The sequence below is a fragment of the Myotis nattereri genome, assembly GCF_964212035.1.
Source record: "Myotis nattereri genome assembly, chromosome: 4".
Classification (NCBI taxonomy): domain Eukaryota; kingdom Metazoa; phylum Chordata; class Mammalia; order Chiroptera; family Vespertilionidae; genus Myotis; species Myotis nattereri.
Genome location: NC_138079.1, coordinates 2,207,108 through 2,231,762, shown reverse-complemented (window position 1 = coordinate 2,231,762; position 24,655 = coordinate 2,207,108). Strand labels below are relative to the sequence as shown.

Genomic DNA, 24,655 nt, shown 5'->3' with positions numbered 1-24,655 from the left:
ACGCTTCCTCTCCCGGCGGTTTAGCTGGATGCGAGCCTCCCGTGTGATCAGACGGAGCGTGGAGCTGTGCGCGTCTCCCTGGCGCCCTGGGCTGCTGGGGGCTCGCTCTGTGGAAACCCTGTGACCCTGCAGTAGCCCACTCTGAGCCGCGTTTCTGCTCGTTGTGAAATCCCAACCTCTGGGAGTGGTCAGATGCTAAATTACTGTGGGGTTTTGCTTGAATGTCAGTGTGCATACTCTTCAAAGCCATTGTGTTGATTTCTGGTCAGTAGTACAGTTCATATCAGAGACCTTTCTTTTTCGTATATGTATATTTTTTTTATTAATTTCAGAGAGGAAGGGAGAGGGGGAGAGAGAAACATCAATGAGGAGAGGGAATCATGGATCGGCTGCCTCCTGCACGCCCCCTACTGGGGACCAAGCCCACAACCCAGGCAAGTGCCCTGACCGGGAATGGAACCCTGACCTCCTGGCTCCTCGGTCGGCGCTCACCCGCTGAGCCCCCCGGCCGGGCCCACAGACCTTCTTGGATCCCTCGATCTTTGAGCCGTCGCGCTCGCTCACAGAGCCCTGTGTCACCCGACTGTGTTTTCCCTCCCACAGTTGTGCTCCGCCTCTGCGTGGCCTTCAACGTGGACGTGAAGAATTCGCTGACCTTCAGCGGCCCCGTGGAGGACCTGTTCGGCTACACTGTGCAGCAGTACGAAAATGAGGAGGGCAAATGGTAAGCCAGGCGCGGTGGGGTGGAGGCGTGGAGTTTCCCACAAGGTCATGAACGCTCTCACCGGGCCCTGGCTGGGTGACAGAGATTCCGCAGAATGACCCGCTGACCGCCGAGATGCAGTCGGTCGCCTGGTGATGGACACTGACAGAGGGAAACAGGAAGACGGTCTTGGCGACATTAAAGGAAGTGAGGTGGTCGTTTTTGTTCCTCTTAGAAAGAGAGAGGGAGAGAAAGAGGTCCACAAGGACCTCCCTCCGCTGGGCTGACGTCCGGGAAGGTCCTTGTCCAAACAGTCTTCGTCCTGTAGCGATGTGGTTATGGCGAGAGCACTTTCATTGTCCCTGTAGAGGCGCTGGCACGCAGGGGAGAGACTGGGGGGCAGGTGAGGTGCTGCCCTTGAAGGGTGAACGTTGTTTGCACGGTGGAATATCGGGCTTATGTTTGGGCGCTTTCCGGAACTGCTGAGTTTGGTCTACGGGTTGTAGTGAGCCTTCCTGAATTTCCATCACATGCTTTAAACACGGGAATATGGTGGCGCTCACCTCAGGTAGGATTTGAGGCCCCTTCCAGGTGTGCAGCATCATCACGCGCTGTCTGTAAACACCACCGAATGATCGCCTCCCCCGGCCGGGGTGGCTCAGGGCATTGGGCGCTGTCCCTGCACCCTGAGGTGGCCGGTTCGATTCCGAGTCGGGGCCCAAGCCCAGGGTGCGGGCTGAATCCCTAGTCGGGGAGCCTGCTGGAGGCAGCCAATCGATGTTACACTCTCCCAACGACGTTTCTCTCTCTCCCTCTCTCTTCCTCTCTCTCTAAAAAGAAAAAAATGATCACTTACAAAAGCCTAGTTACCGTCCATGGCCATGCAGCTGACCCCACACCCCTTTGCCCCCCCCCAATCCTCTTCCCCTCTGGTAACCACAGGTATGTTCTCCTTGTTCTGCTCTTATCACATAATAATAATGAAGAATCCTATATAATAAAAGCCTAATATGCTAAGTGTCTGGTCAGCCATTCAACCAATCAAAGCATAATATGCTAATGATATGCTAAGGCCACTCAACCACTCACTATAATGTGCACTGACCACCGGGGGAAGACAGTTGACCAGTTGACCAGTTGCTATGATGTGCACTGACTACCAGGGGCCAGATGCTCTGATCAGTAGGTTAGCTTGCTGCTGGGGTCTATCCCATAGGGACTGAGTGAGACAGGCCGGACATACCCTGGAGCCCTCCCACGATCCCTCCCTGGCTGGCCAACCTCCCATGTGTCTCCCTAGCCCCAGTCATGCACCTCTTGCAAGCTGGGCTGAGGGACTCCCCCCACCCAAGTGCACAAATTTCATGCACCAGGCCTCTAATAATAATAATAATAATAATAATAACTAAAAAGGGCAGGAGGAAACCGTTAGAGGTGATGGACATGTTTATGGCATAGACTGTGATGGCTTTATCTCCAAACTCAGCCAGTTGTATACATTAAAATTATACAGCTTTGTATATTTATTATTATTTCAGTAAAGTGTTTCAAAATAAAATAAAATGAAATAAATAAAATAAAATAAAATGTTACTCCCCCAGGGAAATGTAATCACTTAGGGCCAGAGCTGAAAATACAACTCCAGTCTCTCCACACCAGTCTGGTTGCTTTTTCTCCAGTAAAACTACATTGAAAAGTGACTGTTGACAATACTGTCTTTGCAGCACCACACACTCCTTATTAATGTGTGTGAGGCTTTGTGAGCACTTGACTGTAGATGGGTGTCAGATACTTTTTTAAAAAAATATATATTTTATTGATTTTTTACAGAGAGGAAGGGAGAGAGATAGTTAGAAACATCGATGAGAGAGAAACATCGATCAGCTGCCTCCTGCACACTCCCTACTGGAGATGTGCCCACAACCAACGTACATGCCCTTGACCAGAATCGAACCCGGGACCTTTCAGCCCACAGGCCGACACTCTATCCACTGAGCCAAACCGGTTACGGCAGGTGTCAGATACTTTAATTCCACTTCGACATTCCATGTTTACAATGATTTTATGGGAAAAAGGTGTGAAAAGTCAGGGCAACAAAAACAATGTGAGCAACTGAGCTTAAAAGTGAGCAAACGACACACTTCTCTGTGCCCAGGCCTCCGGGGTGCTGTGGTGGCCTCATATTGTTCCGAAGAGACCCGGGCACGGGTGGTAACACAAAATCCATGTCAGAAACATGTTTGCGTGTTCTGTGTCTATAGAACCTAGGGGACGTACTTGAAGAAACGGGCTGTAGGACAAGGGACAGATTTGGGAGAACACAGATTCTGTTATTTTTCTCCAGAGGTGGGCGCCTTCGTAAATCATATTTACTGCTCCTGTTCTGGGCGTTCATCAACCTTGGATTTTTTTTAAATCACCCTGCCCCATCTTCCATCTTGGCTGAATTGGCCTGGAGAAGGAGCCCTCGCTGCCCAGGACTTGTGGTCTGTGTGTGAGCGAAGCTTTGCTTTACTTATTTAGAAAGAACTGGAAGTGAACAGAACAGGCCGGTGCCGTTCCCGGTAGGAGTTTATGGGGAGTGTGGCTTCCCTCCCCCTTTGGCCCGGGACCCGCGCTGCGTCTCTGAGTCTCTGATGGAGGCCAGCTGCGCTCCTTAGGGGGGCGAGAGCCGAACCCGCGAGGAAAGTCCCAAAGCGCAGGCTTGGTGAACAACTGTGCTTTGACCAGAAAAAACTGACATGAGCTGAGCACTGGAAGCCTCCAGATTCTGGAAGAACCACAGGTCCGGCCACGGGTGCTGGTGTGGGCCCTCCCTCCTCTGGCTTCGAGCCCCCAGCAGGTGCACCCCCCTTCTCGTTGCCGCTCCCACAGCCTCCCTGAGGGCGCCAGTGACCTCATGGCCTGGATTCTCGCAGTAGGTTTTTATGACGCAAATGCAATCCTCAGCCCCACGTCCATCTCAGACCCCACTGACCCCGTGCCTTCCGCACAGGACGCTGCTGTCGGCCAGGTAAGGGCACCAGAGGGCTCAGTGACTGAGTCCTGTGTCCCAGGTACTGATGTTTTAAATAAAGCCCAATCCAACTTGGAGTACACAGACTTTTATTTTTATTTTTTTCTAATCCTCACCTAAGGATATGTTTTATTGACTTTTAGAGAGAGAGGAAGGGAGAGGGGGAGAGAGAGAAACATAAATGTGAGAGAGAAACAGCAATTGGCTGCCTCCCGTACGCACCCCGACCGGGGATCGAACTGGGAATCGAACCCGAGACCTTTTGGTGCACAGGGCGACACGCAGCCGGGACACTCCGGCCCCAGCTAAAAAGACTCTTCAGAGATTCTAGCAAATGCGCTCCTCCATGTGTGAGCACGTGCTTCTTTCACATGGCTTACAGCACCTTTTGAAGGTGACGTTTTCTCTTTGCCAAGCTAGTCACTTGTTCGGCTCACCTCCTCCCCACTCCACCTGTCCTGACCGCCAGCACAGCAGCGAACGGGCACTGCCCGGCTCCCCCTGGAGGACCAAACACTTCATTTACTCGCTAACACCTGGCAGGCAGCGTGCGGGGCATTGGGCAGTGACTTGGCTTGGACGTCAGAGAGGGTTAGGGGAAAAGAGTGTTCACGAAATGATGTGAACACGCGATAACGATCTCCAGGATCTATATTTTACAGCGAAATGACCATAAACATGACATGCGGGAGTCAGAGACCAGCTACTCTGCAAATAAACAGAAAGGTCGCTATGACAATTTTGATCAGCCAGCATGTCTCAGTTTACCACCTTTTATTGGAGCTCCTTGGGTGTTTCTCTAGAGATTAGATCTAGAACGTTCTGTAATCTTAATCTGCTGACAAACCATTGTAATAAATCAGAGTTGATCATGTCGAATCCCTCTTTGAGAGCTTCAGCGGTAACCACCCCGTCTCCATGAGGAAACCTCAAGCTCTTAGACTACAGAGCACTCAGCACTGAACACCCAGCATCTGAACACTCAGCATCTAAAAACCCAGCATCTGAACACTCAGCACTGAACACTCAGCATCTAAACACTCAGCATCTGAACACTCAGCACTGAACACTCAGCACTGAACACTCAGCATCTGAACACTCAGCACTGAACACTCAGCATCTGAACACTCAGCACTGAACACTCAGCACTGAACACTCAGCATGTGAACACTCAGCATGTGAACACTCAGCACTGAACACTCAGCATCTGAACACTCAGCATCTGAACACTCAGCACTGAACACTCAGCACCAGAGCACTCAGCACCAGAGCGCTCAGCACTGAACACTCAGCACTGAACACCCAGCATCTGAACACCCAGCATCTGAACACTCAGCACTGAACACTCAGCATCTGAACACTCAGCATCTGAACACTCGGCACTGAACACCCAGCATCTGAACACTCAGCACTGAACACTCAGCATCTGAAAACTCAGCATCTGAACACTCGGCACTGAACACTCGGCACCCGAACACTCAGCATCTGAATACTCAGCAACTGAACACCCAGCATCTGAACACTCAGCACTGAACACTCAGCATCTGAACACTCAGCATCTGAACACTCGGCACTGAACACTCAGCATCTGAACACTCAGCACTGAACACTCAGCACTGAACACCCAGCATCTGAACACTCAGCACTGAACACTCAGCATCTGAACACTCGGCACTGAACACTCAGTATGTGAACACTCAGCATCTGAACACTCAGCACTGAACACTCAGCACTGAACACTCAGCATCTGAACACTCAGCATGTGAACACTCAGCACTGAACACTCAGCATGTGAACACCCAGCATCTGAACACTCAGCATCTGAACACTCAGCACTGAACACTCAGCATGTGAACACTCAGCACTGAACACTCAGCATCTAAACACTCAGCACTGAACACTCAGCACTGAACACTCAGCATCTAAACACTCAGCACTGAACACTCAGCACCAGAGCACTCAGCACCAGAGCGCTCAGCACTGAACACTCAGCACTGAACACCCAGCATCTGAACACCCAGCATCTGAACACTCAGCACTGAACACTCAGCATCTGAACACTCAGCATCTGAACACTCGGCACTGAACACCCAGCATCTGAACACTCAGCACTGAACACTCAGCATCTGAACACTCAGCATCTGAACACTCGGCACTGAACACTCGGCACCCGAACACTCAGCATCTGAATACTCAGCAACTGAACACCCAGCATCTGAACACTCAGCACTGAACACTCAGCATCTGAACACTCAGCATCTGAACACTCGGCACTGAACACTCAGCATCTGAACACTCAGCACTGAACACTCAGCACCAGAGCGCTCAGCACTGAACACTCAGCACTGAACACCCAGCATCTGAACACTCAGCACTGAACACTCAGCATCTGAACACTCGGCACTGAACACTCAGTATGTGAACACTCAGCATCTGAACACTCAGCACTGAACACTCAGCACTGAACACTCAGCATCTGAACACTCAGCATGTGAACACTCAGCACTGAACACTCAGCATGTGAACACCCAGCATCTGAACACTCAGCATCTGAACACTCAGCACTGAACACTCAGCATGTGAACACTCAGCACTGAACACTCAGCATCTAAACACTCAGCACTGAACACTCAGCACTGAACACTCAGCATCTAAACACTCAGCACTGAACACTCAGCATCTGAACACTCAGCATCTGAACACTCAGCACTGAACACTCAGCATGTGAACACTCAGCACTGAACACTCAGCATCTAAACACTCAGCACTGAACACTCAGCACTGAACACTCAGCATCTAAACACTCAGCACTGAACACTCAGCACCTGAACACTCAGCATGTGAACACTCAGCATCTGAACACTCAGCACTGAACACTCAGCATCTGAACACTCAGCACTGAACACTCAGCACTGAACACTCAGCATGTGAACACTCAGCATCTGAACACTCAGCACTGAACACTCAGCATCTGAACACTCAGCACTGAACACTCAGCATGTGAACACTCAGCATCTGAACACTCAGCACTGAACACTCAGCATCTGAACACTCAGCATGTGAACACTCAGCACTGAACACTCAGCACTGAACACTCAGCATCTAAACACTCATCATCTGAACACTCAGCATCTGAACACTCAGCACTGAACACTCAGCATGTGAACACTCAGCACTGAACACTCAGCATCTGAACACTCAGCATCTGAACACTCAGCATGTGAACACTCAGCACTGAACACTCAGCATCTAAACACTCAGCACTGAACACTCAGCAACTGAACACTCAGCACCTGAACACTCAGCATCTGAATACTCAGCACAAGAACACTCAGCACTGAACACTCAGCACAAGAACACTCAGCATCTGAACACTCAGCATCTGAACACTCGGCACTGAACACTCAGCACCTGAACACTCAGCATCTGAATACTCAGCACTGAACACTCAGCATGTGAACACTCAGCACCTGAACACTCAGCATCTGAATACTCAGCACTGAACACTCAGCATCTGAACACTCAGCACTGAACACTCAGCATCTGAACACTCAGCATGTGAACACTCAGCACTGAACACTCAGCACCTGAACACTCAGCATCTGAACACTCAGCATCTGAACACTCAGCACTGAACACTCAGCACCTGAACACTCAGCATCTGAACACTCAGCACTGAACACTCAGCACTGAACACTCAGCACCTGAACACTCAGCATCTGAACACTCAGCACTGAACACTCAGCATCTGAATACTCAGCACAAGAACACTCAGCACTGAACACTCAGCACAAGAACACTCAGCATCTGAACACTCAGCACTGAACACTCAGCACTGAACACTCAGCACCTGAACACTCAGCACTGAACACTCAGCATCTGAACACTCAGCACTGAACACTCAGCACATGAACACTCAGCATGTGAACACTCAGCACTGAACACTCAGCATCTAAACACTCAGCACTGAACACTCAGCACTGAACACTCAGCACTGAACACTCAGCATCTGAACACTCGGCACTGAACACTCAGCACCTGAACACTCAGCATCTGAATACTCAGCACTGAACACTCAGCATGTGAACACTCAGCACCTGAACACTCAGCATCTGAATACTCAGCACTGAACACTCAGCATCTGAACACTCAGCACTGAACACTCAGCATCTGAACACTCAGCATGTGAACACTCAGCACTGAACACTCAGCATCTAAACACTCAGCATGAACACTCAGCATGTGAACACTCAGCACATGAACACTCAGCATCTGAATACTCAGCACAAGAACACTCAGCATCTGAACACTCAGCACTGAACACTCAGCACCAGAGCACTCAGCACCAGAGCGCTCAGCACTGAACACTCAGCACTGAACACCCAGCATCTGAACACCCAGCATCTGAACACTCAGCACTGAACACTCAGCATGTGAACACTCAGCATGTCAACACTCAGCACTGAACACTCAGCATCTGAACACTCAGCATGTGAACACTCAGCATGTGAACACTCAGCACTGAACACTCAGCATCTGAACACTCAGCATCTGAACACTCAGCACTGAACACTCAGCACCAGAGCACTCAGCACCAGAGCGCTCAGCACTGAACACTCAGCACTGAACACCCAGCATCTGAACACCCAGCATCTGAACACTCAGCACTGAACACTCAGCATCTGAACACTCAGCATCTGAACACTCGGCACTGAACACCCAGCATCTGAACACTCAGCACTGAACACTCAGCATCTGAACACTCAGCATCTGAACACTCGGCACTGAACACTCGGCACCCGAACACTCAGCATCTGAATACTCAGCAACTGAACACCCAGCATCTGAACACTCAGCACTGAACACTCAGCATCTGAACACTCAGCATCTGAACACTCGGCACTGAACACTCAGCATCTGAACACTCAGCACTGAACACTCAGCACCAGAGCGCTCAGCACTGAACACTCAGCACTGAACACCCAGCATCTGAACACTCAGCACTGAACACTCAGCATCTGAACATTCGGCACTGAACACTCAGTATGTGAACACTCAGCATCTGAACACTCAGCACTGAACACTCAGCACTGAACACTCAGCATCTGAACACTCAGCATGTGAACACTCAGCACTGAACACTCAGCATGTGAACACCCAGCATCTGAACACTCAGCATCTGAACACTCAGCACTGAACACTCAGCATGTGAACACTCAGCACTGAACACTCAGCATCTAAACACTCAGCACTGAACACTCAGCACGGAACACTCAGCATCTAAACACTCAGCACTGAACACTCAGCATCTGAACACTCAGCATCTGAACACTCAGCACTGAACACTCAGCATGTGAACACTCAGCACTGAACACTCAGCATCTAAACACTCAGCACTGAACACTCAGCACTGAACACTCAGCATCTAAACACTCAGCACTGAACACTCAGCACCTGAACACTCAGCATGTGAACACTCAGCATCTGAACACTCAGCACTGAACACTCAGCATCTGAACACTCAGCACTGAACACTCAGCACTGAACACTCAGCATGTGAACACTCAGCATCTGAACACTCAGCACTGAACACTCAGCATCTGAACACTCAGCATGTGAACACTCAGCACTGAACACTCAGCATGTGAACACTCAGCATCTGAACACTCAGCACTGAACACTCAGCATCTGAACACTCAGCATGTGAACACTCAGCACTGAACACTCAGCACTGAACACTCAGCATCTAAACACTCATCATCTGAACACTCAGCATCTGAACACTCAGCACTGAACACTCAGCATGTGAACACTCAGCACTGAACACTCAGCATCTGAACACTCAGCATGTGAACACTCAGCACTGAACACTCAGCATCTAAACACTCAGCACTGAACACTCAGCAACTGAACACTCAGCACCTGAACACTCAGCATCTGAATACTCAGCACAAGAACACTCAGCACTGAACACTCAGCACAAGAACACTCAGCATCTGAACACTCAGCATCTGAACACTCGGCACTGAACACTCAGCACCTGAACACTCAGCATCTGAATACTCAGCACTGAACACTCAGCATGTGAACACTCAGCACCTGAACACTCAGCATCTGAATACTCAGCACTGAACACTCAGCATCTGAACACTCAGCACTGAACACTCAGCACTGAACACTCAGCATCTGAATACTCAGCACAAGAACACTCAGCACTGAACACTCAGCACAAGAACACTCAGCATCTGAACACTCAGCACTGAACACTCAGCACTGAACACTCAGCACCTGAACACTCAGCACTGAACACTCAGCATCTGAACACTCAGCACTGAACACTCAGCACATGAACACTCAGCATGTGAACACTCAGCACTGAACACTCAGCATCTAAACACTCAGCACTGAACACTCAGCACTGAACACTCAGCACTGAACACTCAGCATCTGAACACTCGGCACTGAACACTCAGCACCTGAACACTCAGCATCTGAATACTCAGCACTGAACACTCAGCATGTGAACACTCAGCACCTGAACACTCAGCATCTGAATACTCAGCACTGAACACTCAGCATCTGAACACTCAGCACTGAACACTCAGCATCTGAACACTCAGCATGTGAACACTCAGCACTGAACACTCAGCATCTAAACACTCAGCATGAACACTCAGCATGTGAACACTCAGCACATGAACACTCAGCATCTGAATACTCAGCACAAGAACACTCAGCATCTGAACACTCAGCACTGAACACTCAGCACCAGAGCACTCAGCACCAGAGCGCTCAGCACTGAACACTCAGCACTGAACACCCAGCATCTGAACACCCAGCATCTGAACACTCAGCACTGAACACTCAGCATGTGAACACTCAGCATGTGAACACTCAGCACTGAACACTCAGCATCTGAACACTCAGCATGTGAACACTCAGCATGTGAACACTCAGCACTGAACACTCAGCATCTGAACACTCAGCATCTGAACACTCAGCACTGAACACTCAGCACCAGAGCACTCAGCACCAGAGCGCTCAGCACTGAACACTCAGCACTGAACACCCAGCATCTGAACACCCAGCATCTGAACACTCAGCACTGAACACTCAGCATCTGAACACTCAGCATCTGAACACTCGGCACTGAACACCCAGCATCTGAACACTCAGCACTGAACACTCAGCATCTGAACACTCAGCATCTGAACACTCGGCACTGAACACTCGGCACCCGAACACTCAGCATCTGAATACTCAGCAACTGAACACCCAGCATCTGAACACTCAGCACTGAACACTCAGCATCTGAACACTCAGCATCTGAACACTCGGCACTGAACACTCAGCATCTGAACACTCAGCACTGAACACTCAGCACCAGAGCGCTCAGCACTGAACACTCAGCACTGAACACCCAGCATCTGAACACTCAGCACTGAACACTCAGCATCTGAACATTCGGCACTGAACACTCAGTATGTGAACACTCAGCATCTGAACACTCAGCACTGAACACTCAGCACTGAACACTCAGCATCTGAACACTCAGCATGTGAACACTCAGCACTGAACACTCAGCATGTGAACACCCAGCATCTGAACACTCAGCATCTGAACACTCAGCACTGAACACTCAGCATGTGAACACTCAGCACTGAACACTCAGCATCTAAACACTCAGCACTGAACACTCAGCACTGAACACTCAGCATCTAAACACTCAGCACTGAACACTCAGCATCTGAACACTCAGCATCTGAACACTCAGCACTGAACACTCAGCATGTGAACACTCAGCACTGAACACTCAGCATCTAAACACTCAGCACTGAACACTCAGCACTGAACACTCAGCATCTAAACACTCAGCACTGAACACTCAGCACCTGAACACTCAGCATGTGAACACTCAGCATCTGAACACTCAGCACTGAACACTCAGCATCTGAACACTCAGCACTGAACACTCAGCACTGAACACTCAGCATGTGAACACTCAGCATCTGAACACTCAGCACTGAACACTCAGCATCTGAACACTCAGCATGTGAACACTCAGCACTGAACACTCAGCATGTGAACACTCAGCATCTGAACACTCAGCACTGAACACTCAGCATCTGAACACTCAGCATGTGAACACTCAGCACTGAACACTCAGCACTGAACACTCAGCATCTAAACACTCATCATCTGAACACTCAGCATCTGAACACTCAGCACTGAACACTCAGCATGTGAACACTCAGCACTGAACACTCAGCATCTGAACACTCAGCATGTGAACACTCAGCACTGAACACTCAGCATCTAAACACTCAGCACTGAACACTCAGCAACTGAACACTCAGCACCTGAACACTCAGCATCTGAATACTCAGCACAAGAACACTCAGCACTGAACACTCAGCACAAGAACACTCAGCATCTGAACACTCAGCATCTGAACACTCGGCACTGAACACTCAGCACCTGAACACTCAGCATCTGAATACTCAGCACTGAACACTCAGCATGTGAACACTCAGCACCTGAACACTCAGCATCTGAATACTCAGCACTGAACACTCAGCATCTGAACACTCAGCACTGAACACTCAGCATCTGAACACTCAGCATGTGAACACTCAGCACTGAACACTCAGCACCTGAACACTCAGCATCTGAACACTCAGCATCTGAACACTCAGCACTGAACACTCAGCACCTGAACACTCAGCATCTGAACACTCAGCACTGAACACTCAGCACTGAACACTCAGCACCTGAACACTCAGCATCTGAACACTCAGCACTGAACACTCAGCATCTGAATACTCAGCACAAGAACACTCAGCACTGAACACTCAGCACAAGAACACTCAGCATCTGAACACTCAGCACTGAACACTCAGCACTGAACACTCAGCACCTGAACACTCAGCACTGAACACTCAGCATCTGAACACTCAGCACTGAACACTCAGCACCTGAACACTCAGCATGTGAACACTCAGCACTGAACACTCAGCATCTAAACACTCAGCACTGAACACTCAGCACTGAACACTCAGCACTGAACACTCAGCATCTGAACACTCGGCACTGAACACTCAGCACCTGAACACTCAGCATCTGAATACTCAGCACTGAACACTCAGCATGTGAACACTCAGCACCTGAACACTCAGCATCTGAATACTCAGCACTGAACACTCAGCATCTGAACACTCAGCACTGAACACTCAGCATCTGAACACTCAGCATGTGAACACTCAGCACTGAACACTCAGCATCTAAACACTCAGCATGAACACTCAGCATGTGAACACTCAGCACATGAACACTCAGCATCTGAATACTCAGCACAAGAACACTCAGCACTGAACACTCAGCACAAGAACACTCAGCATCTGAACACTCAGCACTGAACACTCAGCACTGAACACTCAGCACCTGAACACTCAGCATCTGAACACTCAGCATCTGAACACTCAGCACTGAACACTCAGCACCTGAACACTCAGCATCTGAACACTCAGCACTGAACACTCAGCACTGAACACTCAGCACCTGAACACTCAGCATCTGAACACTCAGCATCTGAACACTCAGCACTGAACACTCAGCACCTGAACACTCAGCATCTGAATACTCAGCACTGAACGCTCAGCACTGAACACTCAGCACCAGAGCACTCAGCATCTGAACCCACTCACCTTTCCAGACCAGCGTCGGCTCCAGCTACAGGAGCTCCTTGAATTTGTCAAAAGAGCCGTGTTCTTTCTCACTTCTGAGACTTCGCTGAAGGTCAGGCCTAGTCAGGGGTGTGCAGTGCGTGTATAGTTCTGCTTCCCCTCTAAGTTTAAACAACCTGAAAATTGAGTTTTATCCAAGACGCTGAGCCTGTCGAATGTTCTTCATAAACACTAATCATCTCTGTAGCCTCAACTTAGAGACTTTTTAACTGTAAAAATAATGTAATCAATCACATTATAATGGGCTTTGAAAGTATTGAGGGGATAAAACCTAACCATAACCTTCTTGATATCATTTATGTTTTTAGTGAGCTCCCTTGTAATCTGTTTTACATAGACATACCTGTTCCATCATCTGAAAAAAAGATTATAATAATAATAAAAACTAACATGTAGATAGCACATCCTACGGGCAAAATACCTTCCTAGGCATTTTACATGCATTAGCATTTTATTTTCATGGTGAGCCTGTGAGGTAGCTACTCTTATTGTTCCCATTTTACAGATGAAGAAAACAAGGCACCAAAGGTAATTGACTTGTCCTAAACCATACAGCTGAGTAAATGGTATAGCCATGGTTGGAACTCATGAAGTCCAACATCGAAGCTCCTGCTATATTTCATATATATATGTGTATATACACACACACACACAGACACACACATATATATATTATCTTTATATACAAAAGGCTAATATGCAAAGTGTCCCCTCGGGAGTTCGACCAGGAGACCAGGAGTTTGATCGCTCACTCTGACGTGCACTGACCACCAGGGGGCAGCACAGAGCAAAGGAAGGCCCCAGCTGGCAGCTGGAAGGCCCCGATCAGCCCTGATCACCAGCCAGGCCTAGGGACCCTCCCCGTGCACAAATTTTGTGCACCGGGCCTCTAGTATGCTATATGTAATGTAATATGTTACATTACATACTACATGGAAAGTAATTAGACCAGTGTCTGGACTGTGGCATGAAGTCATTAAATGCTAGCGATGATCAACATGGCTGTTTTAAGGACTGCATTGAATGTCATTTGTTACACTTCACTTTAAGTCTTAGGTTATCACTAAATGAGGTAGGTTTACCTTACATTAGGTCAAAAGTAATTTTTGAGCCCATCAAGCTATCTTATTACCCATTATTATTATTTTTTTAAATCCTCACCTGAGGATATTTTTCCATTGATTTTCAGAGAGAATGGAAGAGAGAAAGATAGAGAGAAATATCGATGTGAGAGAAACACATCGATTGGTTGCCTCCTGCATGCACCCAGTCCAGGACTTAGGCCAGAGAAGAGCCTGCAATCAGGTATATGCCCTTGACCAGAATCGAGCATGGGACCCTTTGGTCTGCAGGCCAACACTCTATCCACTGAGCCACACCAGCTAGGGCTTATTACCCATTATTTTTTATGACTGCACAATATCCTATAGAATGACCCTGCAATAATTAATTCATTGTGGCTGTTGGTTATTTTAGTCTTTTTTTTTTTTTATTATAGATAACACTTTGAGCATTATCTTTATGCATTACATTTTCCCCCTTAATTTAGGTCATTCTTTTAAAGGACAAATCCCGAGAAGTAAGAATTATGTACTAAAGGGCTTGAGCATTATTATGCTTATTTATTCTTATCAGAAATGCCTTTGCAAAGGCCTTGTATCATAACTATGTTTTAGGGAGTCTGTTCAACAGTTCAATATTTACAGTGTGAACTTCTTTCCATTAATACTAGCTTCTCCCAAAGGGCCTGTGCAGAATAAATCCCATCCCTTTTCAATATGACAGACTTTCAAATTAAATTTTTAAAAATGTTTGCCTTATCCACCCACACCCCGTTGTGCCCTCTCAGCTCCCCTTCAGACAGATTATACCCTGATCACCCCCCCACTCCTGCAAGCCTCTCTGGTCTGACCCAGTCCCCAGCCTGCAGCCTGAGCCACAGTCTCCCAGGACATTCCATGGTCCTCGTCCCTGTGAACTTGGAGATTCCCGACAGGGCCGGGAAGCAGAGCAGGCGGGTTATCACTTCCTCAACCGACCCCGACCGGGGCATCTATTTCCAGCAACACAGCCTCGGGTCACATTCACATTTTTGACGAAAAGCCGCTGCTGGCTCGTGGGTTCTTTCTGTCACTGAAACCCCCTCTGGTGTTCCCACGAAGACTGTTCAGTCAGGTTTCCCACATCCTGTGTGGATGGTGCTGAGTGATGTTATTGACATAGGTTTTCACATAAACTTTAACTAGTTTGTTTAAGTTTCCTTTCCCAGGATGTTGCGATACTTCCAAATCGATGTACTCGACGAGGGCCTTTATGCTCTCTGAGTCTTCGTTCAGACAGGAACAAAGATACAGGCTGAGACCCCCGAGCGCAGCCGTTGGCACTGGATAGGAGTCCCCTGGCTTCCAGCGGTCAGCGTCTGTGGATAGTGCTTCACCAGCAAAGCATCCGCAGCTGCGAAGTCCCCCCAGTGCCGTAACAATCAGCCACATTCACCCGCCCCGCTTCTGAAGGCATCTAGGAGACCCGTGTAACGGCTCGCTGGGACTCAAATACATCATGACTATATTGTGTCCATTAATTTTTATCTGAGTGATTTTTTAATCATCTAAAAAGACATAAATGACTTTTACCCGGGTCTCATAGCTGTCCTTGTTTTCTAAGTACTCACAGACCAGCACAGACTACTGTTAAATCTATGCTGGGCAAATGTCTGCGGTTCCTAACATCTCTATTAGATTCTCAGTCCTGGTGAGAAAAGCTCATCTGTGTGTTCATGTGTTTTTCTTATAAACTGACACAGCAGCAGGCTGAACCAATACTTATCATTTCAGCCCCCAAATAACAAATATGATAAGTCATCTATATAATAAAGGCCTAAGCAACCATTACAGCAGAGTGATGAGAATGACCGGTCGCTATGATGCGCACTGACCACCAGGGGGCAGACGCTCAATGCAGGAGCAGGCCTAAGCCAGCAGGCAGACATCCCCCAAGGGGTCCTGGGCTGCAAAAGGGTGCAGGCTGGGCTGAGGGACACCCCTCCAGTGCACAAATTTGTGCACCGAGCCTCTAGTATCAAATAAAATATTCTGAGCCCTCTCGCCTGGGAACTTTCTGGGTCCTGTGATTCAGATCCGCCTGCAGGGTGGAGAAGACGCTCTGCTCACGTCGGGTGCAATGGAATTGACCCTGAAGGAGGGCTCTCTGGTGATGTCGATGGGAACTGCCCTCAGTTGTCTTAGAAGAGTCACAGGACAACTAACGTAAAGTGTTTCTTGTTGTTCAGAAGGGTTCATCGAGTTGCTTGCCTTCCAGGGTGCTCATCGGCTCCCCGCTGGTTGGCCAGCCCAAGAACAGGACGGGCGACGTCTACAAGTGTCCCGTGGGGAGGGGAGAGGCACTGCCCTGCGTAAAGTTGGATCTACCAGGTACGTAAAGTCCGAGTGGTAAAGTCTGGTCCTAAAGGCTGCCCCGAGTTCTAACTGCAAATAAATGTCAACCAACCCAAGAAAATATTCAAAGTGCCCTATACACTTCCTTCCGTTCTTATCAGGCAACTTCAGGTAAGATGGCATTTTGAGCCCCTCGGCCCTTCATTTGCTGTAGAAATTCACTAGAGGCTAACCACAGATCTAGACGGTCTTACTAGTGCTGTTGCATGTACCTGCCTCCATTGTTCAGCATCCTTTGTGAACCAGTGGTGACATGAACAACTGTTCAGATAAACCCACCCATCCCCTTTCCTCAAAAAAATCCAACTTAGCTTTTGTGTTTTACACGAAACTAGCACAAGAGGAATTGCAATAGGTGAGTCAAACTTGTAAAAGAGAAGAGCGCAAGGTATGTTTCCATCGAAGTAGAGGTTTTTGGTAGAAACATCACTGTCGCTAGAACGTGACTAGAAAGTTCCTGCGAGAACTCTCCAGGAATTAGAAACATCGGTGTGCTATGCAACGTGAGGTGTCATGGGAGTGACTCATAACCCGCAGGGTCACTTCAGATACTGTCCTTCCAGCTCTCCCTTTAAACATTTCCTAGTCGGTTGCTTATTGCAAACATGTTTGCCTGTACAGTCATGAGCGTAGTTGTAATCGCTGCTTTCATACCCGTTTCTGGCCGCTCCAACGTCTGGAATATCTCAACTTTTCCCCATTGATTCTCTCTCTCTTGAGGCCAGGTCACCTTTTTCTGTTTCTTCCTGTGCTTGGGCTTGTGTCCTGGGCTGTCCTTGGAGTTACAGGTGTGGGGATCGGGGTGTTACATGCCCTTGAATAGTCCCAGCAGGCGGTTTCCTTGGCTGGACTCAGTTTCCAGGCCGGGCTGCGCGCACACAGCTCAAGTCATTGAGCTACTTGGACGGAATACATGTGTACATGTCAGCACGCTCCTCATGGCTCTGCTCTCCAAGAGATCCGCTCGCTTCACAGGTGTGGTCATTGCCCCAATGTCTGTCCTTTTATAAGACGGAAAGACGAGTTCTCTTTGAGGTTTAGCCACTGACTAGGCCTTCCCTGAGGGGAAAACAAACCAACACAAAGGCAGGAAACTCACCCACTGCTCCGTCTTCTGACACGAATGGGTCCCTCCAGGTCTGCCCGCTCTGGGTCTCTCCTCTCCCCATAGATGCCGGTCTCCGCACCGTGTCTCCTGTCCTAGAGGGGGCAGCTGTGATGTGTGGACGTTACTCCGACAGGAGCGGCTCCTCCGTCACTGGCCCCGGGAGCGGAGTTTCAGTGTTGCCTGGAGACTCCAGCTGCGTCCAGAGGGGAGGGGTGGGACTGGGTGGAAGGAGCTGAAGGGATTAGTTAAAGAACATATATGTGTGGTCCATGGACACGGACGACAGTGTGGTGAAGGCGGGGGTGGGGGGTGGCTAAAAGGGGGAGGTGGGGGGCATGTGTAATAGTGTCACCGATTGCAAGAAAATGCTTACAATAAACATTTTTAAAAGAGAACAGTAGGAGCGCTTCTGCTGTAGCCCCATCCCAGGGAGGCTCGCCCTGGCCCACCCCAGCATCACACCTCGAACCCAGATCGTTCGAGTCCAAGGGAGATTACACCCACTTCCAGGTGCTTCCAGAGCCAGTCAGACTGAGCTCTGCCACGGAGGCCTTGTCCGATACCAACAGGACGTGGCCACTCAGGCATCCGCTCCCCTGGCCTCCCTCAGTCCATTTATAGCTGGGCCTGCGGGAGGGAAGATTCCAGCAGGAGCAGGAGCCAACCCTGCAAGGACGTCTGTGCACTTGGGGCAAGGGAGACCCTTTGGCATTTCCTGTCCGATCTTTTTGGTTTTTCAAGGTGAAGAAGTAGAAATTCTTGCCAATTTTTTTTTTATTTTTTTTTAAATTTTGTTTTATTGCTTAAAGTATTACAAAGAGTATTACATACGTCTCTTTTTTTTTCCCCTTTGACATTCCCCCGGCTTCCCCTACCCCCCAGTGTCTTATGTCCATTGGTTATGCTTATATGTATGCATACAAGTCCTTCGGTTGATCTCTTACCCCCCTCCGGCCCCCCAACCCTCCCCGGCCTTCCCCCTGTAGCCTGACAGTCTGTTCCATGCAGCTCTGCCTCTGTATCTGTTTTTGTTCATCAGTTTATAATGGTCTTTATTATCCATAAATGAGTGAGATCATGTGGTGTTTTTCTTTCATTGTCTTGCCAATTTTTTTTGCCAGTCGGCATGTTTTAGGACCAACCTTCCTACTTGCAATGCCAAAGGCAGTTTCTTCGCTGTGTCCTTTTTTAAAATCCAAACTTCCCGACCCCGGCTCTGATCCTGCTATAGTTTCCTCGGAAACCTCAGGGTGTCCCCGGAGGCTGAGACGAATGGTCAGAGAGTTTGTGTTTGAGTTTTCTTTCCTGGCCTGCTCGCCTGTGTCCTTCTTGCCAGAAACGCCATGTCCCATCACTAGTCACGTGTCACATGCGGACATAACATGTCAGAAAACTGTGAGAATTCACATCGTGTCCGCAGTGTCAGGAGGCCGACGTTTTCCTCTGTCTGAATTGGCCACACTCTGTGAGAGGCAGTCCCACGTCTGTGGCCCTCCGCACTCTGCATCCTTTCACAGCTCAGCAGAACTATTTGGGACGATGGTCCAGTACAGCTTCTGGGACAGGAGCCATGTCCGGAGCCTTCGCGCGCTCCCTGGGTTCCTGATCGCGCTGTGGAGACCGGTCAGCTGGACGAGGAGGAGCGTGTGCTGTGATGAGCGCGCGGCACAGAGAATGTTTTAACGAGACAAACGTCTGTTCTGTTTCCAGTCAAAACATCGATTCCCAATGTCACGGAGGTGAAGGAGAACATGACCTTCGGAGCCACGTTAGTCACCAACCCGAAGGGGGGGTTCCTGGTAAGAGAGCCCGGCGTGATGCTCGCCCAGTGATGGCGAACCTATGACACGCGTGTCAGAGGTGACACGTGAACTCATTTTTTTGGTTGATTTTTCTTTGTTAAATGGCATTTAAATATATAAAATAAATATCAAAAATAGAAGTCTTTGTTTTACTACGGTTGCAAAGATCAAAAAATTTCTACATGTGACACGGCACCAGAGTTAAGTTAGGGTTTTTCAAAATGCTGACACGCCGAGCTCAGAAGATTCGCCATCACTGTAGCTAGTCCCTGGCCTGGGAAGGCTGCCGCGGTCCAGTCACGTCGATGCCGTGTGTGACCTTATGCTTTCTCACTGTTTCACGTTCCCAGGCGTGCGGGCCCCTCTACGCCTACCGATGTGGCCACCTGCACTACACGACCGGCATCTGCTCTGACGTCAGCCCCGCGTTCCAGGTGGTGAACTCCATCGCCCCCGTGCAAGGTACAGGCAGGGCCTGCTCTCTCGTGTCTGACAGCCTGGGCTGACGAGACCGTGTGCGCGCAGGAGCGGGCCTCAGAGCCTGAGCTGTCTGCTCTGCTACCAGCATGACCAAGTTAGGGAAAGGCTGGCTCTGCCCACAGGCAGCCAAACCTCACGGCTATTTTGGGAACTGATATTAGGGTAAACAACCCTCCGCAGAATGGTGTTTGAACACCCCAGCGGGAACTGTCAGGTTGGTTTATGTAAAAGGGCGAGCCTCTTGGAGGCTGGTGGCCTCGTGCGAAAGACGCCCAGAATGAGAGCTGTCCTGAAGGGTGTCCCAAAATTCACGCAAGATTTGAATTTTGCATGAGCATTAACAACAACAAAAAATAAAAGCCTAATTTTACTTGGTTTATTGAGTCAGATTCTAGTATCTGTTGCCCTTTGATTTCAATCCCTTCAATTTGATAAGCATTACCAAGTACCAGTTATGGCCCAGGAGCAGGGACAATGAAGACCAATGAAGACCACGGGTTTGTGTCTGTGCCAGCAAAGCCGTGGAGGCCATTTACCCAAAGTGCTATTCCATACATAACCCTAGACTGTATACTTTATGAATCAATTGTACAAAATGTACAATTTTTAATTATAAACCTGTGTTTTCTATCAAAATTACTTCTTGCGTGAATTTTGGGACACCTTTTATAAAGCTCACACTGGGGCAGGCTCAGCCATGCCCACGCGGTGTAAGAAGGTTAGGGGGAGAGGAGCTTTGCCTGGTCAGACCTCCGACCCTGTGGTTAAGGAATGCAATGGCCATCACTTCTGCTTTTTCTAACTGTTGTTTTTGGTCTGAAAGCCACATGTGCGCCCTGTAAAACGTCAGTGAAGCCTGGGCGCCCCCGGGGCCAGGAGCCCTCCTGCCCGAGGTGCACACGCTGCCTGTCTTGCAGAGTGCGGCACGCAGCTGGACATCGTCATCGTGCTGGACGGCTCCAACAGCATCTACCCCTGGGACAGCGTCACCGCCTTCCTCAACAACCTGCTGGAGCGCATGGACATCGGCCCCAAGCAGACGCAGGTGCGGCGGGGCGTGCACACCCACACACGTGTCAGCACACATGAAACACAGATGTCTCCAGAAAGACGAGGCGGAAGGTGGCGAGCTAGCCTCAGCCCTCCCGGGGGACGCCACATGGCTGTCCCCAGCGAGCAGGCGCCTGGGGCTGGTGAGGGAGAGCCTGTGTGTGCCCTTCAGGAGAACGGAGAACTCCAATCGGTGAAATCACTCAAAGAAAATGGCATTTTGGTTGGTGGGTGTGACTCAGGGGTTGAGTGTTGACCTATGAACCAGGAGGTCAGGGTTTGATTCCTGGTCAGGGCACATGCCCGGGTTGCGGGCTCCGTCCCCAGTGTGGGGTGTGCAGGAGGCAGCCGATCCATGATTCCCTCTCATCATGGATGTTTCTCTCTCTCTCTCTCTCTCTCTCTCTCTCTCTCTCCCCCTCTCCCTTCCTTTCTGACATCAACTTTTTTTAAAAAAGAAGAAAATGGCATTTTCACATCAAAAAGTGTTCCTTCTCCTAGACCAGTGGTTCTCAACCATGGCTGCACATTAGAATCACCTGAGAATCTTTTAAAAATCCTGATTTCTGGGCCTCATCCTCCGGAAATTTTGTTTCTTTGTTACTAATGTTGTGGCCTCGCCCCATAACAAAGAAACAGAATTTCCGGAGGAGGAGGCCCAGAAATCAGGATTTTTAAAAGATTCCCAGGCGATTCGAATGTGCAGCCAAGGCTGAGAACCACTGCTCTAGATGCAGGTGTCTGCTCTGTGTTGAGCTTCCCCGTCAGCCACCCCGAGTTGGCGAGGCTGGTGAGCCTCTTCGTGGGGGTGGCAGGCTGCTCTGAGCCCCTTCGGATCTGTGACCCTCTCCTCCCCCTGGTCCTCACAGGCCTAATTTTGGCTTCCGAGGACTCACTTCCCTGGGCCTCTCCCTGCTGGGTCAGTGGCTATCCCGGAGCCCTGACCGTAGAGAAGAAACGTTAGCGCTTGTGTAGCCAGGACTCTCGGGTCATGGAGGGGCCACGAGAGGCTGCTGCCTGGTGCGGGTTCGGCTTGCTGACCGCGGACCATCAGCCCCGACGGCAGCCCAGCGCCCTCCTTCCCGAGGCCCCGCTTCTGCCGAGGCACACAGCACCCCTGCCGCCTGGAACCCTGGACCGCGGGTCTCCCGCCCGTCCCTTCCGGGGTCCTCACCCTCCCTGGGCCAGTGGCTGCCCCCGCCGGGAGCCCCGGAGCTCCCTCCCTGTAAGGTGGTCCTGGGATCAGCGGCTGGGTCCCCGCTCTCCCCTCTCTCCCCTCCCCACTCCCCTCTCCTCCCTCCCCTGCTTCACCCACCCGTTTACCTTCCTAGCCAGTCCTTTCTTCCCAAATCTGATCATAGTCTTGAGACATTTGTAGATTTCTAATATTGTTGGTCATTGGAACATTTGATTTTACGTTTCAGTCCCTTTATCTGTTTTCCTGTAAAACATGAATTGTGGGCAGCTCTGTGCAGAAGCCAGTGCCGTGCAGCCCCCTTTGTGGTTGCTGCCACTTCAGGGGGAGAGTCCACAGGACTCAGAGCTGTGGGTCCCTCTTCTGCGGGCGGGGCAGGCGCTGGCCATGCAGAGGGACACATCACCCATCACCCCTGCCTCCGTGCTCGGCCCTGCGTGGTCTCCTTCCTGTTCCTAGCGGTCAGGGCCGCAGGGAGGGCTGCATGTCTGCAGGAGACGCACAGAGCAGCCATTCTCCCTCCCACGGAGGAATCCCAGCCGCCGGGGTGGACTCCGGGGTCCGCCTTTCCTGGCAGGAACAACGCCTTCATTCAGAGGGATGCGGAGCCCGGGGCCAGAGCCACCCGCGAGGCCAGGGCTGGGCTGACCCCCAGGCAGACAGTCAAGTCCCAGTCCCGGGCTCCCGACCCCTTTCCACAGAGAGGGAGACCCCGGGTGCCACTGGCACCCCCAGTTTGCCCAGGGCACCTGCTCCCTAAAGAGCAGGGCGCTGGGCGGATGGCTGGGTCTGTGCCTCCTGGGAGCTCAGCTGCTCGTACGGCATTCATTCCGTTTTCCCCTCCCCGCCGGCTTCCCCTGCAGCCACGCTGGGGGGCTCGGATGATCATGGAGAATGGGATGCGCCTGTGTGATGCCCTGTTTCTCCCGCCGTGGCTCCTGGCACTCCTTCCTCAGAACCCCGGGGTGCTGGGGCTGTCCCCGACCTCCAGCACTGGGAGCTCAGAGGGTGGGCGTGGGGCCTGCATTTTAAGTAAAGAATTCACATAGTTCTCACACAGGCCAACGTGGGAGAAACACTGGGCTAGTGCAGTATTATTACACTAGAGGCCCGGTGCACGAAATCCATGCAAGAGTAGGCCTTCCTTCCCCCAGCTGCCATCACCGGCTTCCCTCTGGCACCCAGGACCCAGGCTTCCCTCGCAGCCCCAGCTTCATCCGGAAGGTCATCTGGAAGAATGTCTAGTCTAATTAGCATATTACTCTTTTGTTATTATAGATTGTGTTTGCAGGCAGGTGTGTGTGTGTGTGTGTGTGTGTGTGTGTGTGTGTGTGTGTGTGGTTTTCAATTGAAGGGCCCAATCCTGCCCTGAGATGGGCAGTACCTTCTGGAATTTCTCCTCCCCTCTACCCTCCCACCTCCATGTCCGACAGGGGCAGGCACAGAGTTGTGCGGGGCCCAGAGGGGAGGGGAGAGCTGAGTGAGGCCTCCCGGATTCTCCCTCATGTCAGGAGTGGGAAGGCCTCGCTCATGTCAGGGGTGGGAAGGCTTGGAAGGGAGTGACAGGCTTTGGGAAGAGGGTTTCCCTGCAGAAGGAGCCTGTGGGAGGTTCACTGGGAGGTGCCGTGAGCTTGGATGTGTGTCGGGAGTTGAGGCGCATGGGACTGCGGCTGCCTCTTGCGTCGGAGCAGAGGAGCCACACTGCGGCCGGGTCATCGGTGTGAAGAATGCATGTTGCCGGGGTCAGCATGGAGTTCTGCCAGCCCCTGTCCACAGGCCCCTGCAGGGAGGACAGAGAGGACCCTGTTAGGCCCTGTCCACAGGCCCCCGTAGGATGGATGGAGGGGACCCTGTCCATAGGCCCCTGCAGGGAGGACGGCAGGTAGCGGCCAATTCCTCGGCTGCTGGTGGGAAACGGGCACCGGGAAAGGATGCAGGCGAGGTCAGAGCCCACAGACCTCACAGGACGCGGAAAGGCCTATTCGCACCGTCCGTCCTAGGAGGGGCCAGCAGTGGGGAGGCCTCTAGCCTTTCTGTACCTCCCACCTCTGTGTCCCCCCACCCCCCGCTGCCCCCCACTGGCCAGGAGCTGTAGCAGCGCAG

At 50.6% G+C, this 24,655-nt stretch overlaps 1 protein-coding gene across 1 annotated transcript in view; it reads left to right on the top strand.

The window, feature by feature from the left end:
* The first annotated feature begins 349 nt into the window (after positions 1-349).
* Positions 350-24,655, top strand: part of ITGA1 (integrin subunit alpha 1) — an 81,302-nt gene continuing 56,996 nt past the window's right edge. The window contains exons 1-5 of the mRNA XM_081089399.1: positions 350-724; positions 16,781-16,893; positions 19,736-19,824; positions 20,178-20,289; positions 21,225-21,352. Of these exons, the coding sequence (XP_080945525.1) occupies positions 381-724; positions 16,781-16,893; positions 19,736-19,824; positions 20,178-20,289; positions 21,225-21,352 (786 nt within the window). The 5' untranslated portion in view covers positions 350-380. The remainder of the gene's footprint in view (positions 725-16,780; positions 16,894-19,735; positions 19,825-20,177; positions 20,290-21,224; positions 21,353-24,655) is intronic.